Below are 12665 nucleotides of genomic sequence, written 5' to 3' on the forward strand. Positions count from 1 at the left end.
AAGAAACCTCATTACAATACTAAGAAACTCCCAAAACGCGCAGCCTCTTCGCCTCTGGTTGTTGGCATGTTTCTCCCACCCCGCTTCCCTGCCTGGGAATCCAGGATCTCCGGTTGGGCAGCCGTGACTGTCACACAGCAGCGCCAGCAGGCCCACACTGCTGCGGATTTAAATCTTGGTGTACTACTTTTGTGGCGTAAAACACCCTGCTGGCTGCTAATTATTTCCATTTCCAAACTTGTGGATGGCGAGCCAGCTGCTCACTACCGGACTCGCTCCTCAGGATCCCTGACAAGACACCACACTCGTCTTCCCGGTTCCCCGACATCTCCATGGCCAAATCTCTCCCACCCCCATCTGAGAGAATCATGGAATGGGTCAGGCTGGAAGGGACCACCGTGGCTCATCTGAACCAAACTCCCTGCTCAAGCAGGGCCATGCCACAGCACATGATACAGGATTGCATCCAAACAGTTCTTGAGTATTTCCAGTGAGGGAGACTCCACAACCTCTCTGAACACGCTGTTCCAGTGAGTGATCCCTGCCCAGGAAACAAGTTCTTCCTCATGTTCAGCTGAAACTTCCTGTGCATCACTTTCTGCCATGAAAATATATGCACAGCCGTGAAACCCCCAGCGCTTGTCCCTGCCTCAGCCGAAGGCTCAGGCTTTTGCCGCCGCTGTTTTTTTTTGCATCCCGGGGGTCGCTGCCCCTCAGGCCATTCCCTTCCCGTCAGGCGGGGCGCGGGCGGCCCTTGCAGCGCCCCGCTCTTAAGGGCGGGAGCATCCCCGCCCCCTTCCTTTGGAGCCCGGCCGCCATCTTGCGCGCACGCGGGTGAGCGCTGGCGGGCTCCGCCGCTCCGGGGGGACACGGTGGGGACGCGGGGGGATGCACTGGGTGGAGGGGGGGGACGCTGGGACACGGAGCGGGGACGCGGCCGGAGGGGTCGTGCTGCCGGCAGGGGCGGCGGGGAGCCGCCGGCTCTGATGGGAGCGCCGCGGCCTTGCTAGGGCGGGGAGTGAGGGAGCGAGGAGGCCGCGGGGTGCGGGTGGCCGGGCAGGAGGGAGGGCGCCGGGGGAGGAAGGGGCCCCGAGGCCGGAGCAGGTGCCGAGCTGCAGCGCCGCACCACGTGGCGGTGGGCCCGGTCACCCCGCGGCCGCCGGCGGGGGGTCAGGGCAGGGAAGGCGGCGCAGGGGCGGACGTCCCCAGGATGGCTCCGTAGGCCTGCAGAGCATGTGAGCCTTGCGCCAGGCGTAATAGCGGCCGATAAATGTGGTGGTGGAGATCCTGCCTCATGGGTGCGTCGGAAGGAGAAGCTTAGGGAACAAGCAGAGGTGTGTGGCATTGGGGAGCTTCTCCCAGCACCACGGTTGAGAGGATGTGTCTTGGTGCCTGGCAAGGGCATGTGGAAGGAGCATGAAACAACCAGCTCAAGTCAGAAGAAGAAGAAGCTCAGAGTGGATATAAGGGGAATAATGCTAATAGGAACAGCCAGGCCTCCAAACATGCTGCCTAGGGGTGCTCTGCAGTAGGGTCTGGAGAAAAGTCACACAAGGAGCAGCTGAGTTGTCTTGAGAGACATCAACGCTACAGCTTCTGCATGAGTGGAAGTGGAGGGACAGACACTGATCTTTGGTGACCGGAGACAGGACCTGAGGAAGAGGCATGAAGATGTATCAGGGGAGGTTTAGTTTGGGTATCAGGGAAAAAAGGCTCTTCACCCAGAGGGTGTTTGGGCACTGGAGTGGGCTCCCTGGGAAAGTGGTCACAGCACCAGCCTGAGAGAGTTCGGTAATCTTCTGAACAATGCTCTGAGGTACATGCTGTGACTCTTCAGGTGTTCTGCACAGAGCCAAGAGTTGGTCTTGATGGTCCTTGTGGGTCCCTTCTAATGCTGAATATTCTTTCATCCTTGAAGGGTTTCAAGACCTGACTGGAGAAACCTCTTGAGTAGCCTGGTTTGATCTCATAGTAGACCTTCCTGTGAGCAGGAGATAAACTGAGTACCTTGCTGGCATCCATTCTAAACTGAGTTAACCTGTGGTCCTATAAGCTCTGATTTCTTTGGATGCCTAAGTGGATACCATTGCTTGAATTCAAGCAGTGTCATTCTGAGTAGGCTTAAAGACTCCATTATTCTGAAATACCTGAAAACTCCATTAACTTTGTGGTGAGTGAACTAGTAGTTCTGAATAATTTGCTTTCATTTTTTTCAGTGATCAGCCAAAATGACGAACACAAAGGGGAAGAGGAGGGGGACGCGTTACATGTTCTCGAGGCCCTTCCGCAAGCATGGTGAGTGTCCCTTACCAACACTGCCTCCTCTGACTGACCTGGTGGACAGCTGCAGTGCAGTCCCTGGGGATGGACTGTGAAACATGGGCTTGTGCCATAGCATTTCTGACAACTAAAATCTCTAGAACTATACACAGAGCTCTGAGCTCCTACTGCAAATGAGTTGGTATTCTGATTGCCTGGCAGCAGCCACAGTGCTAATTCTGTCAGTGCTTGAAAATTAATTTGACGATGAGGAAAATATTTCAGCAGTTACTTAAAACATACAGGTGGTTTTCCTCTTATCAATAAGCAGTTGCATTTATATTGATATATTAAATAGTTTAATGTCTCTTCAATTTTGGCATGAAGAACACAAATCTGTTCTTTAGCTGGATATTTAAAAAATTTGAAGTGTGTGAAATGTGTAATTACTGCTTTAAAAAAACATGGTTTGATTTTTGAGGTATTTAGGAAAATTGTATCAAATGCATGATCTGTGTCCCCCATCCTTTTTTCTGTGTGTGTGAAATTCCAGGCTTCCTAAATACTCAAATTTGTGTCTCTTAACAGGAGTCGTTCCTCTGGCTACCTACATGAGGATCTACAAGAAGGGTGACATAGTTGATATCAAGGTACTTTCTGCAGTGCTGTGTAGGGAAAAGCCAAAGCAGTGGGATCCTGTGCAGTCTCCAGTTCCTTGGGGTGGACTCTTGTTGCTTGGGTCACGTGTTTCACCACAAGTGCCCGCTGCTCACTTTGGGAGCAGTATTGGAATGACAGTGCTACCAGACCAGTAGTAGCACTTCAGTATTGTATGCTGGTGTATGTGGGGTTTTGTAGATACATATAATTTGGCTGTGCTTGTGTTCAGCTGAAAAATGAGAGTAAAATATCCCATAACCAATGTTTGAGTTGGCTACTGGCACAGCTTTCTCAGCTGTCACTTTAGTAGATGTTTTGTTATGAGCCATGATTTACGGTGGGGCAGTTCATAGTTTCGTGATTGAAAAGCTATACTAAAACTAGAAATCAAGAAATAAATCTAAGGATGCATCATATGTGTTAATAAAGGGGGCAAAGTGAAACGGCATTTTTCATCACTTGGCATCTTTTGGAATTTGTCTTTTAAAGTTAGCTGTACTTTGCCAGCTGAGTTATAGTCAATGTGAAAGCCTTTCATCCAGGATTCCTACTTGGTTGAATCCTTTGGTTTCATTTGGAATGCCAAGTTCTTGTAGCAGTCACATGGAAGGTGGTGTTTAATTTTGACTTGGAGAGTGTGTTGTTCAGAATTGACACTTTCTCACGCACTGGAGCTTGATGATGACTGTCTCTTGTGATTGCTTGCTCTTTGTGTAAGCAGAGTGATCAGTTATTTCACTGACACTGAAAGCTGCCAGAACTGACAGAGCAAAATTTGGTAGTCATAAGATGCAAAATTGATTATAAATTCTGACTTTAAGATAAAATGGGAATATTTTAATGTAAGTCTCTTATAATTTGAAATGTATACTTTAAATTACTTCTGAAAGAAAAATCTCTGATGCTACTTTCCCCCCTCCTCCTTTTTTTTTTTTTTTTTCCCTTTTCTTTTTGCTTCTTACCAGGGTATGGGTACTGTTCAAAAAGGCATGCCCCACAAGTGCTACCATGGCAAGACTGGAAGGGTGTATAATGTCACTCAGCATGCCGTGGGCATTATTGTTAACAAGCAGGTTAAGTAAGTAATGAAATTCTATGTATTGAAACTTGGTATTTGAGAAAGTTGAACTGTAATTGCACCCTCCTTTCACTTTACCATTTAGACAGTTCTTGTCTTGAGTGGTCATTCAAGGTGGGTAAAGTGTATTTCCTTTTTATAACCCAGGCAAATGATGCTCATTTGACTTGGATCCTGTCAGAGGAAACAGATTTTGTTTTTCCTACCAGCACCTGAAGTCACATTACCTAGCAGGGCTTCTCAGCCTGCTGGTATTGAAGCCCTTTTTAAATACTAGTCTGTAGTCGTATCCAGCTGAATTTTTTACAGTTCAGTCAAAAAAAGACAAGTTGGTTTTTTGGTTCCAAGGAGCTGGACTGCTGTGCATTGCTAATAAAATGACTTGTTTGTATGCTGAGAGGTTAAAATTGTGTATTCCCCACAATTTTAATTTGAAATTGTCAGCATTATTGCACATTACATTGTTATATAATAATAAGCTTTTAGTTATATGTAAGTTATACCTGGTGTGCATCTGCAGCCGTGTTTCGAGGTATTGCTCTTTAAAGAAAAATGACCTGTAATTGAGCTGATGGAGCTACTTCTTTAAGGGCTGTAAATCTTGATTTAAAGTGACCTTTTTCAAGTGAAGATTAAAAACTGACTCCCTTTCTTAGGGGCAAGATTCTGGCCAAGAGGATTAATGTGCGCATCGAGCACATTAAACATTCCAAGAGCAGAGACAGCTTTCTGCAGCGTGTGAAGGAAAATGAAAGGAAGAAGAAGGAAGCAAAAGAAAAAGGCATTTGGGTTCAGCTGAAACGTCAGGTAATGTTTGTGTTGAGGTCACAGTCCTTCTACCAGAGATGACTTGGAGTAGTGGCCTCATGCAGTGCGTCGGCATCTGGGATGTTTGGTGCCTGAGCAGAACTGCTCTGTGCCAAGTGACAGTTGTAGCTGCAGCTCTGAACAGAGGGCTGGGTGCTTCCTGTGCTGTTGCTTGTCTGCAGCACTAGCTCTGGATGGTTTTAGGGTCAGCAGGGTCTTTGGTTAAGTTGAATTTCTAGTTGCAACAGGTTCTGTTGTACCCTTGAAGGAAAGATTTAATAACCATACTTCAGAGAAGCGGTAATGGCTGTTTCTTCTGGAGGATACATCACTCCATGTTCATTGGGTTGGTGAGCTGCAGAGAGTAAAGCATAGGTCTTTTAATTCAGCAACAAAAGTCAGGCACACTTGCTGGCAGATCATTTTCTTACTGCCACTCCTTGAGTCAAATTTAGGAGACTAGGAATGGTAAAATTGCTGTAATGTTTATATAATAAGATGCTAAATGGTTGACAAAATGTTATTTTCTGGAAAGTTGCTTTTGAGCTGTAGTGCCATGAGTTTTTGTTTTTATTTTTCTGCTTACAGCCTGCTCCACCAAGAGAAGCACACTTTGTGAGAACTAATGGCAAGGATCCAGAGCTGCTGGAGCCAATTCCTTATGAATTCATGGCATAATATATGTTTAAAAAATAAAGATATGGTTTTGGACAAGTGTATGGGATTGTGGCTGATTCATTTAGTTGGGTTTGGGGCTTTTTCGTTTGAGCAGATGCTTTAGAAGCCTTATATTTAAGTTTATGTATTTAGCTTGCATTTACCATGATGCTTAGTCATTTAAATCATCTGCAGCTTTTGCTGACAAATTCCATTATTTATATAGATGATAAATGCTAGGAACACTGGGATTTGGTAGTGCTTAGTAATGATCATGAGCTATTATGAGGGTACATGGAATATTTCACCAGCAAACTAAGAACTTGTATCAAGAATTGCCCAGCGCCACTTGAAGGCTTGATTTTTTTTTTTTTTTTAAATTTTTTTTTTTTTATTTTTTTTTTGGTAGGAAAACAGATAAAGAGCTTCAGATTTCATTGATGGAAGGTTTTGGCTAGGGGGCCTCATGAATACTGAGGAGTTGTCAAAACCATTTAGAAAACAACCTCTAGGGAAATGTCTGTAGGCAGATTTTGGTCTACCACCATTGTAACCTGCAAAAGAATGTTTACAGCATCTCCATGCCAATAAACATTCTTAAAAAATAGTAGTAGTTTGGAAACAAGGGTTTAGTTCCAAAACTGCCAGCCTTTGTGTTTTGGTTTTTAACATTTTAATTTGCTGTCATAGCTAAACCACTTGCATTTTACATGTTTATTGCATGCCTATGGAATGCTGCAGTGAATTCCTGTCATCCTGGATTTACTGATGTCTCACCAGTGCCCAGTGCTACCTCTGCACTTGTTAAGTGGAAGATCTTCAGCTGACTGTTCAGTAACCAGTGCTGGTTTAGTGAGTTTTGCTTGAAACAGCATGAAGCAACATCTGAAGGGAACCTGCTTGATTAGCCTTGAACACACACAATCTCAGGCTTCATTGTTTTGTAGTTGCAGGTAAATAAGAGTTTGCCTTGAAGTGTCATGCGAGGCATTGCTCAGCTGCCTTCAGTAAGTGATGTAAAACTGATGTCTATGTGTAGAGAGAGAAAAGTGCTAGAGAAGCGAGTGACCTCAGGCTGTTTGTAGGTGTTGACTGTTGAAAGATGCGGAACAGTGAGTTGCAGGGCAGCTCATAAGTGTGGGAGAAAGGAACACAGAGATGATGAGATTTGCTTTTTACCTAACTCAATTGTGGGTGTTCCCGTTCTCATGGAATGTAGGTTTTGGACCTTGCATTTAGAGTCTGCCTTGGGCTGGTGTTTAAGGGTGAGGGGCTTTAGGTGCTGGAGTTTCCAAGTTCCAGTGACAGTGAGCAGATTGCTATGTTTGAGATTCTCCAAGCTCCCATCTCAGAAGATGCTGCAGGCTGTATAGATGGAATGAGTTTGGAAGTGACTTGGAGGAGCTTGCCCCTTAGACTGCTCCATGACAGTAGTTCTGACTCCGGAGGTGTTGGACATGGAGCGCACCACTGTATCCTGAAGACCTCATTTTATGCACTTGGCTTTTATGGTCAAGGGGCTTTTCTTGGAGCAGCAAGATTTTGTGTACTTTATCAATCTCTTTGGCTTGTCAGTTTCCACAGCCATTTAAAACTGGTATTCGCCTTCCTAGATAAGCATCATTTTCCACTGGGCTTTGTAGGAATTAAGTGGGAGGCTATTGGATGCAAACTTTGGTGATGGCATTTTAAATTTGCTTCTTGTGCATGCATGTCTAAACTGTTTTCGTTCTGTGTTTGGTCTGTACGCATTTGCCAAAATCATGGATTAGCTGTATCAGCATGATGAAATGATTAACATCATAAGGGGGCATAATTCTGAACTTTTGAACTTACATGCAACAATTTGGAATAAGAAGACTGGACAGCATTACAGTGGTCTTGTTTAAGAGCTGTGCTCCCAGAGACATTGCATTGCAACACTTCCCAATTTATTTAGAAAAAATGTTTTTAAGGTCACTATGCCAACGGTAGTTGGTTGTAAATGCATATTTGGAAGCCCTGTGTGGGGTAGGAAGAGGGAGGGAAAGCTTTCCTTGGTCAGGATTCCCAGAAATGACTGCAATTGAAGCTGGGTTTGTACAGGAAGACAATAACCTTTTTTTTGTTGTTTTTAATGTTTGGAAAGAGGACAAATAAACTAAGGTGTAACCTGTCTGTTCATTGCGCTCAGTGCAATGGGGGTTTTCGTGCTCATGTGAAGTTTGCAGAAACGCAGCTCAGACACTTAACAGATCCCTGTACCTGCTGCTGAAGTTTGCTTCCTGTGTGTTTGGCTGCCCTGTTCTTGCACAATCCTGACGAAAGAGGGAGATCTGTGAATTAGGAAAAGCTGAAGAACTGCCTGTCGGGGCACCTCGTCCTGAACTCAAACATGAAGCATGTTCCTTACAGGGTTTGGAGTGACCAGTTTTGACTTGTCCTAGAAGGGGTTTTAGACACTAAACCCATAAGCTGTAACCAGTTTTCTGCAGTCCTGTTCTGAGGCTCCTTAACAGCCACAAACCTTTACTGCTGCTTCCCTGCCAAAAGCCCTTGCAAAATCTGTTGTCTCCTAGAGAAGCAGCTAAGAAGCTGCCTTCTGAGCTGTCGGTTTCATATTTTTTAGCATATTGGCAACACCAGGATTTGAGGTTTCCTGAGCACTGTGTAGGCAGTGTTAGGCAGGGAAGGTCAGTGAAAAGGCAGGAAGGACTGGGAAGGAGGACGAGAAGCAATTGTCAGTACAGAGGCTGCATGGAGTAGGAACATTGCTCCCATCAGCACGACCCTAGAGCTTAGGAAACCAGAAAAATAAAAAGAAGCCCCAGATGCTCTCAGGATGTCCTCCCTGCCACTGTCACAGGAACAAGCCACCTACTCCCCCCAAAAGTACTGCTGTTGTACGTTGCCAGAGCCTGGAATAGGGAGATGTGTCAGGCAGCAGTATGGCATACCTGGCACTGAGCAGTGTTGTGTGGGAAAGGGGGTAGTGACGGGCCATAGGGATAGTGGCACAGGCCATCTGCAGAGGGTGGGTGAAAATGTACAGCCTGGTGCTTCCAAGTGGGGCCTGCAGAGCAGAGAAAGGCTCCTTGGAATAGCTTTGAGGCCCACACATCCCAGTGTGCTTAGTCTGCACAATGGGGATGGCTGATCTGGGCCCCAACTGCTTCAATGTACTGAGCTGCTCCTGTTGCACCTGGGTAGGTGTTGATGGACACATAGTCTGTCACACCCTGGGCATTAATTCCTTCGTAGGGTGTCCTACCTGGGCTTGGGCAATGTTATCTCTCTGCTTGACCACTCCCATTTGCCCCAGCAGCAGGCAAGGCAACTTGAGCTGTACAGCTGCGCAAAAAGAGGCAGCACCTCAACGTTTGAGACGGGCAGTTGTTTAATACTGCTTTCACAGCTCAGTGCCTGGGAATCATCTGCCTGGAACAGACTTGTTTCAGAAGCATTCTTTCAGAGGCACACTGAATGTACTCTGATAGCTCTTTTGTAAGGAAATGTATAAAAATAGCTGCCGCTGGCACTGTGAGTGAGGCCAGACACAAGCGATCCCCTGACAATAGGAGCAGATGACAATAGCAGGAACCTCTGGAAACCAAAAGCTTTTAGTGATACAAGAAAAATCTTGTTTCCTAAAAGAAAAGTGCTCACTGGCATGATGGGGACTAAAGCAAAAACTTCAGGGGGAATAGGTTTTGGAAGTTAAAAGATGCCCTGGAAGTTAAAAGAAACTCAAAGGGGTTCTTTGGCACCAGAGTAGCACAAATAATCGACAGTGCTTCTTCCACCATGCTTTTCTGCTTTTTTTAAAGGTACTACTTTAACTGATGTTAATTAGTGTTGTCTTAACCCAGCTGCCTCTGTGTGAGCATCCAGCATCTGTTGGGCTCTCTAAGCATCAACCTGCATCCAGGGCCCAGCAGCTCTCATGGTGGCTCCATCCCTCTGCGCCATGAGATTGGTCCATTCGAGTACCATCCACTGTCCTCTTCCATGTTGTGTCCTGCTGGCATGTGCTACCTCCCTGATAAAAATTACACCAGCCTCTGAACGGATTATTTATCTTTTAAGCATTTACACAGGTTGCAAGGCAGCACACAGCAGAAGCAGGAGCTGGGGCAGCGGTTTGTGGAAACATCCACACAGCTGCTTGCAGGTCTGAGGCGCATTTAAGGGCAGCCTGTGGTGGAGAACTATTCTTCTCTAAAACTTTTCTGCTTCAAAAACCCAAAGGGCCCAGTCAAGACCACTTTGGTTTCAGGGCTGGCTGTTGCTTGATCCACAAGCTGGGTTTTTAGCACTGGCTGTAGAGGGATATGTTCAGGTGTGGGAAACAAAACAGTCTGAGGTAAAATAATTTCTTTTCTTTAAAGACTGGAGTCCCTCCCTGCAAGGGAGGGCGGTGCATTTGCTCGTCTCCCACGGGTGGGGGTATGCCCGGCAGGGCGCTTGCCCCAAACGTGGCCCGCAGGTTGCATGGCCTGCCCAGGCTGTCCCCCAGTCCCCTGGTGCCTGTGCCCGTCGGGGCCACCGCATGCCCTGGGAGCGGGGAAGCTGGGAGAAAGGGGAAGGAGCGCAACCCGGGTGGGCAAGCCCGGAGAGGGCTGCAGGGTCCCAGCAGGGGCTGGAGGGCCCGGGGCGGTGCAGCGGGAGTGGAGCAGCGGCAGCCGGGCGGTGCCGCGGGGGGAGCGGGGCGGCGCAGGGGGAGCGGGGCGGTGCAGGGAGAACGGGGCAGGGCAGCCGGAGCGGGGCGGCCCCGCGGGCGGTGCTGCCGCCGGGGCCTTTAAAAGCCGCCGGCGCTGCCCGCTCTGGGCGCTGCCGGCCGAACCGAGCGGAGCCGCCCGAGCCCTCCGGCTGCGGAGCCGCCTCTCCCATGCGCCTGCCGAGCATGTCCCAGCCCTTCCTGCTGGCGCCCATCGCCGAGTGCCCCCCGGGGCCGCCCGGCGCCCAGGTCCGCCTGGCCGTGCTGGGTGCCCGCGGCGTCGGCAAGAGCGGTGAGTGCGGGGCTGCCCTCCCCCTTCCCCTGCCCGTCCGTCCGTCCGTCCCGCCTAACGCGGCGCTCTGTGTTTCAGCCATGATCGTGCGGTTCCTGACCAAGCGCTTCATCGGTGACTACGAGCCCAACACGGGTGAGTGAAGCGGGGGCGGCGGGGACGGGCGCGGCGGGGCCCCGCGTCCGGCGGCTCACGGCTCTCTGCTCCTCAGGCAACCTCTACTCCCGGCTGGTCCATCTGGACGGGGACCACGTCGCCGTACAGATCCAAGACACGCCGGGATGCATCCAGGTATGGAGATGCTTTGGATCAATCGGTTCTTCTCTGCTACCCAAAGGCTCAACTTTTGAGCCAAAATTTCCTGCATGCCCCGACTTTGTCTCCTGAGACAGAGCTCGGGCTTCGCTTTGGACCCGTTTGATGGTGGTGTGATGCAGCCTTGATACTTCCATGACCCAGTGCCGAATCTGTGCTTTCTGTTGTACCGCAGGTGCAGGAAGACTGTGTGCAGGTGCTGGACTCCCTGTCCAGGTGTGTGAAGTGGGCAGAGGGCTTCCTGCTGGTCTACTCCATCACGGACTACAGCAGCTACCAGTCAGTCCAGCCTCTCTACCAGCACATACGCAAAGTGCACCCCGATGCCAGGACTCCCATCATCATTGTGGGGAACAAAGCAGACCTCCTCCATGCCAGGCAAGTACAGGCAAAAGAGGGACTACAGCTGGCAGATGAACTGGGCAGCCTGTTCTTGGAAATCTCCACCAGTGAGGACTCCCAGGGTGTCTGTGATGTCTTCCAGTATCTTTGTAAGGAGGTCAGCAAACTACAGCATGCAGGCAGCACGGACAGGAGGCGGTCATCTATCATCCCTCGGCCCAAATCTCCCAACATGCAGGATCTAAAGAGACGTTTCAAACAGGCTTTATCTTCCAAAGTGAAGTAAAACTCACAACGAGATCCTGTGGGACTCAACAGAATTTATTTTTGTAAACTAGTTAATAAAAATCTTTATTTTTGTACTAATGCCAGCGGTGTAGAAGTAAGTATGTCAAAGCTTGCAATTTCCTTGCTGTTCTCTCATTTGACTGATTGGGTTATTTTTGGGAAAAAAAAAAGAAGCTGCATAGCAACCAAATAGAGGTAGTTGGAAAGGGGACTTTTGCCAGGAGGCTTTGATTCCATCTCTTTTTTAGGGGGACTGGGATTTTCTGTATTAAGGTACTCGTATGATTTTTTTTGGAGGCCTTCAATTCCTGTTTGTAAAATGGGAGTGATGTAAATCATTACCTGCCTTTATACAATGCTTGGAAAGCCCTTGGTGGAAAACTTTGTAGGAGACAAAGAAAAGCTCTATTAAACATGAAAATATGAAAGTGTCTGTAAGAATTCTGATTATAATAGTACTGCTTTCCTCCCTCAAAGCTGCTGTTTTGCTTGCACCTGTAATAGCCCAAATGCTGATAGGCTGTTAGAAATGAGCTCAAATTTCTGATGTGCCTTAGAGATCTGTTCTACAGAATTAATCATTTGAGCCCCAAGCATTTAACAGGAAGGTTGAGTTTCTCCTACAGATTGCCGTGGAACAAAGTGCTGAGCAATCCACAGCAGAGGAGTGTGTGGGTTGGCTGCTGCTTTCTCTGGAGATGTGTGATAGGAAGGACTGATGCGTAGGTTCCCTGGACAGAAAATAGCTACGTTTAAAAGGAATCACACCTTTCTCTTCCCCAGAGTAATTTCGTAGCTATTGGAAACAGGTCTGACTTTACTCCACTTAAACTCTAAACCATACTAGAATGGGGTTTATTATCTGTTTGCTGGATGTCTGAGCATGGAATGTAGGTTTTGCACTTCCAGTATGCCTCTGAATTACGTATGTAAGAAATAAAACTACTCCATGCTGAGTGGAAAGTGTGGAAGTGGATTAATCTGTACAGGGGAAACTCACTGTCCTCACTCAAGTGCAAGTCCAGTAAGGTTTTATTTTGTGAAATCTCATAGATGAAGTCAAAAGACCACTTCCTTCTTTCCTTGTGTTGGGAAGGGCAGGTAGGTGCTGTGCCTTGCAGTTAGTGGTCATTCCCTGATGTTTCTGATCCCTGGGCCTTGAAGCTTCCTGGGCCACCTTCACTCTTTCTCTGCATCTGAGTCTTCCTGATGGTGTGAGGGGAGGGTGACTGAGCAAGTTAAAGACGATGCTCTGTGCAGAAGCACCAGAG

General features: G+C 47.8%; 2 protein-coding genes and 1 non-coding gene across 3 annotated transcripts; all 3 read left to right on the forward strand.

Annotated features, from left to right (window-relative positions):
* Window positions 1–731: 731 nt before the first annotated feature.
* On the forward strand, window positions 732–5521 carry RPL21 (ribosomal protein L21). Its single transcript, XM_066175921.1, has 6 exons — window positions 732–834; window positions 2217–2295; window positions 2848–2909; window positions 3885–3997; window positions 4654–4804; window positions 5393–5521. Exons 2-6 carry the CDS (start codon window positions 2229–2231, stop codon window positions 5480–5482), a joined length of 483 nt encoding a protein of 160 aa, XP_066032018.1. The 5' UTR covers window positions 732–834; window positions 2217–2228; the 3' UTR covers window positions 5483–5521.
* On the forward strand, window positions 4057–4189 carry LOC136286176 (small nucleolar RNA SNORA27). Its single transcript, XR_010719813.1, has one exon. It is a non-coding gene; the product is annotated as a small nucleolar RNA SNORA27 (small nucleolar RNA).
* A 4759-nt stretch (window positions 5522–10280) lies between the features above and the next one.
* On the forward strand, window positions 10281–12333 carry RASL11A (RAS like family 11 member A). Its single transcript, XM_066177434.1, has 4 exons — window positions 10281–10449; window positions 10528–10584; window positions 10661–10740; window positions 10940–12333. The coding sequence occupies exons 1-4, from the start codon at window positions 10329–10331 to the stop codon at window positions 11390–11392; spliced, it is 711 nt and encodes a 236-aa protein (XP_066033531.1). The 5' UTR covers window positions 10281–10328; the 3' UTR covers window positions 11393–12333.
* Window positions 12334–12665: the final 332 nt, after the last annotated feature.

Source organism: Chamaea fasciata, unplaced genomic scaffold (assembly GCF_029207755.1).
Source record: "Chamaea fasciata isolate MVZ Bird 193981 ecotype frontalis unplaced genomic scaffold, bChaFas1.0.hap1 SCAF_2, whole genome shotgun sequence".
NCBI lineage: Eukaryota > Metazoa > Chordata > Aves > Passeriformes > Sylviidae > Chamaea > Chamaea fasciata.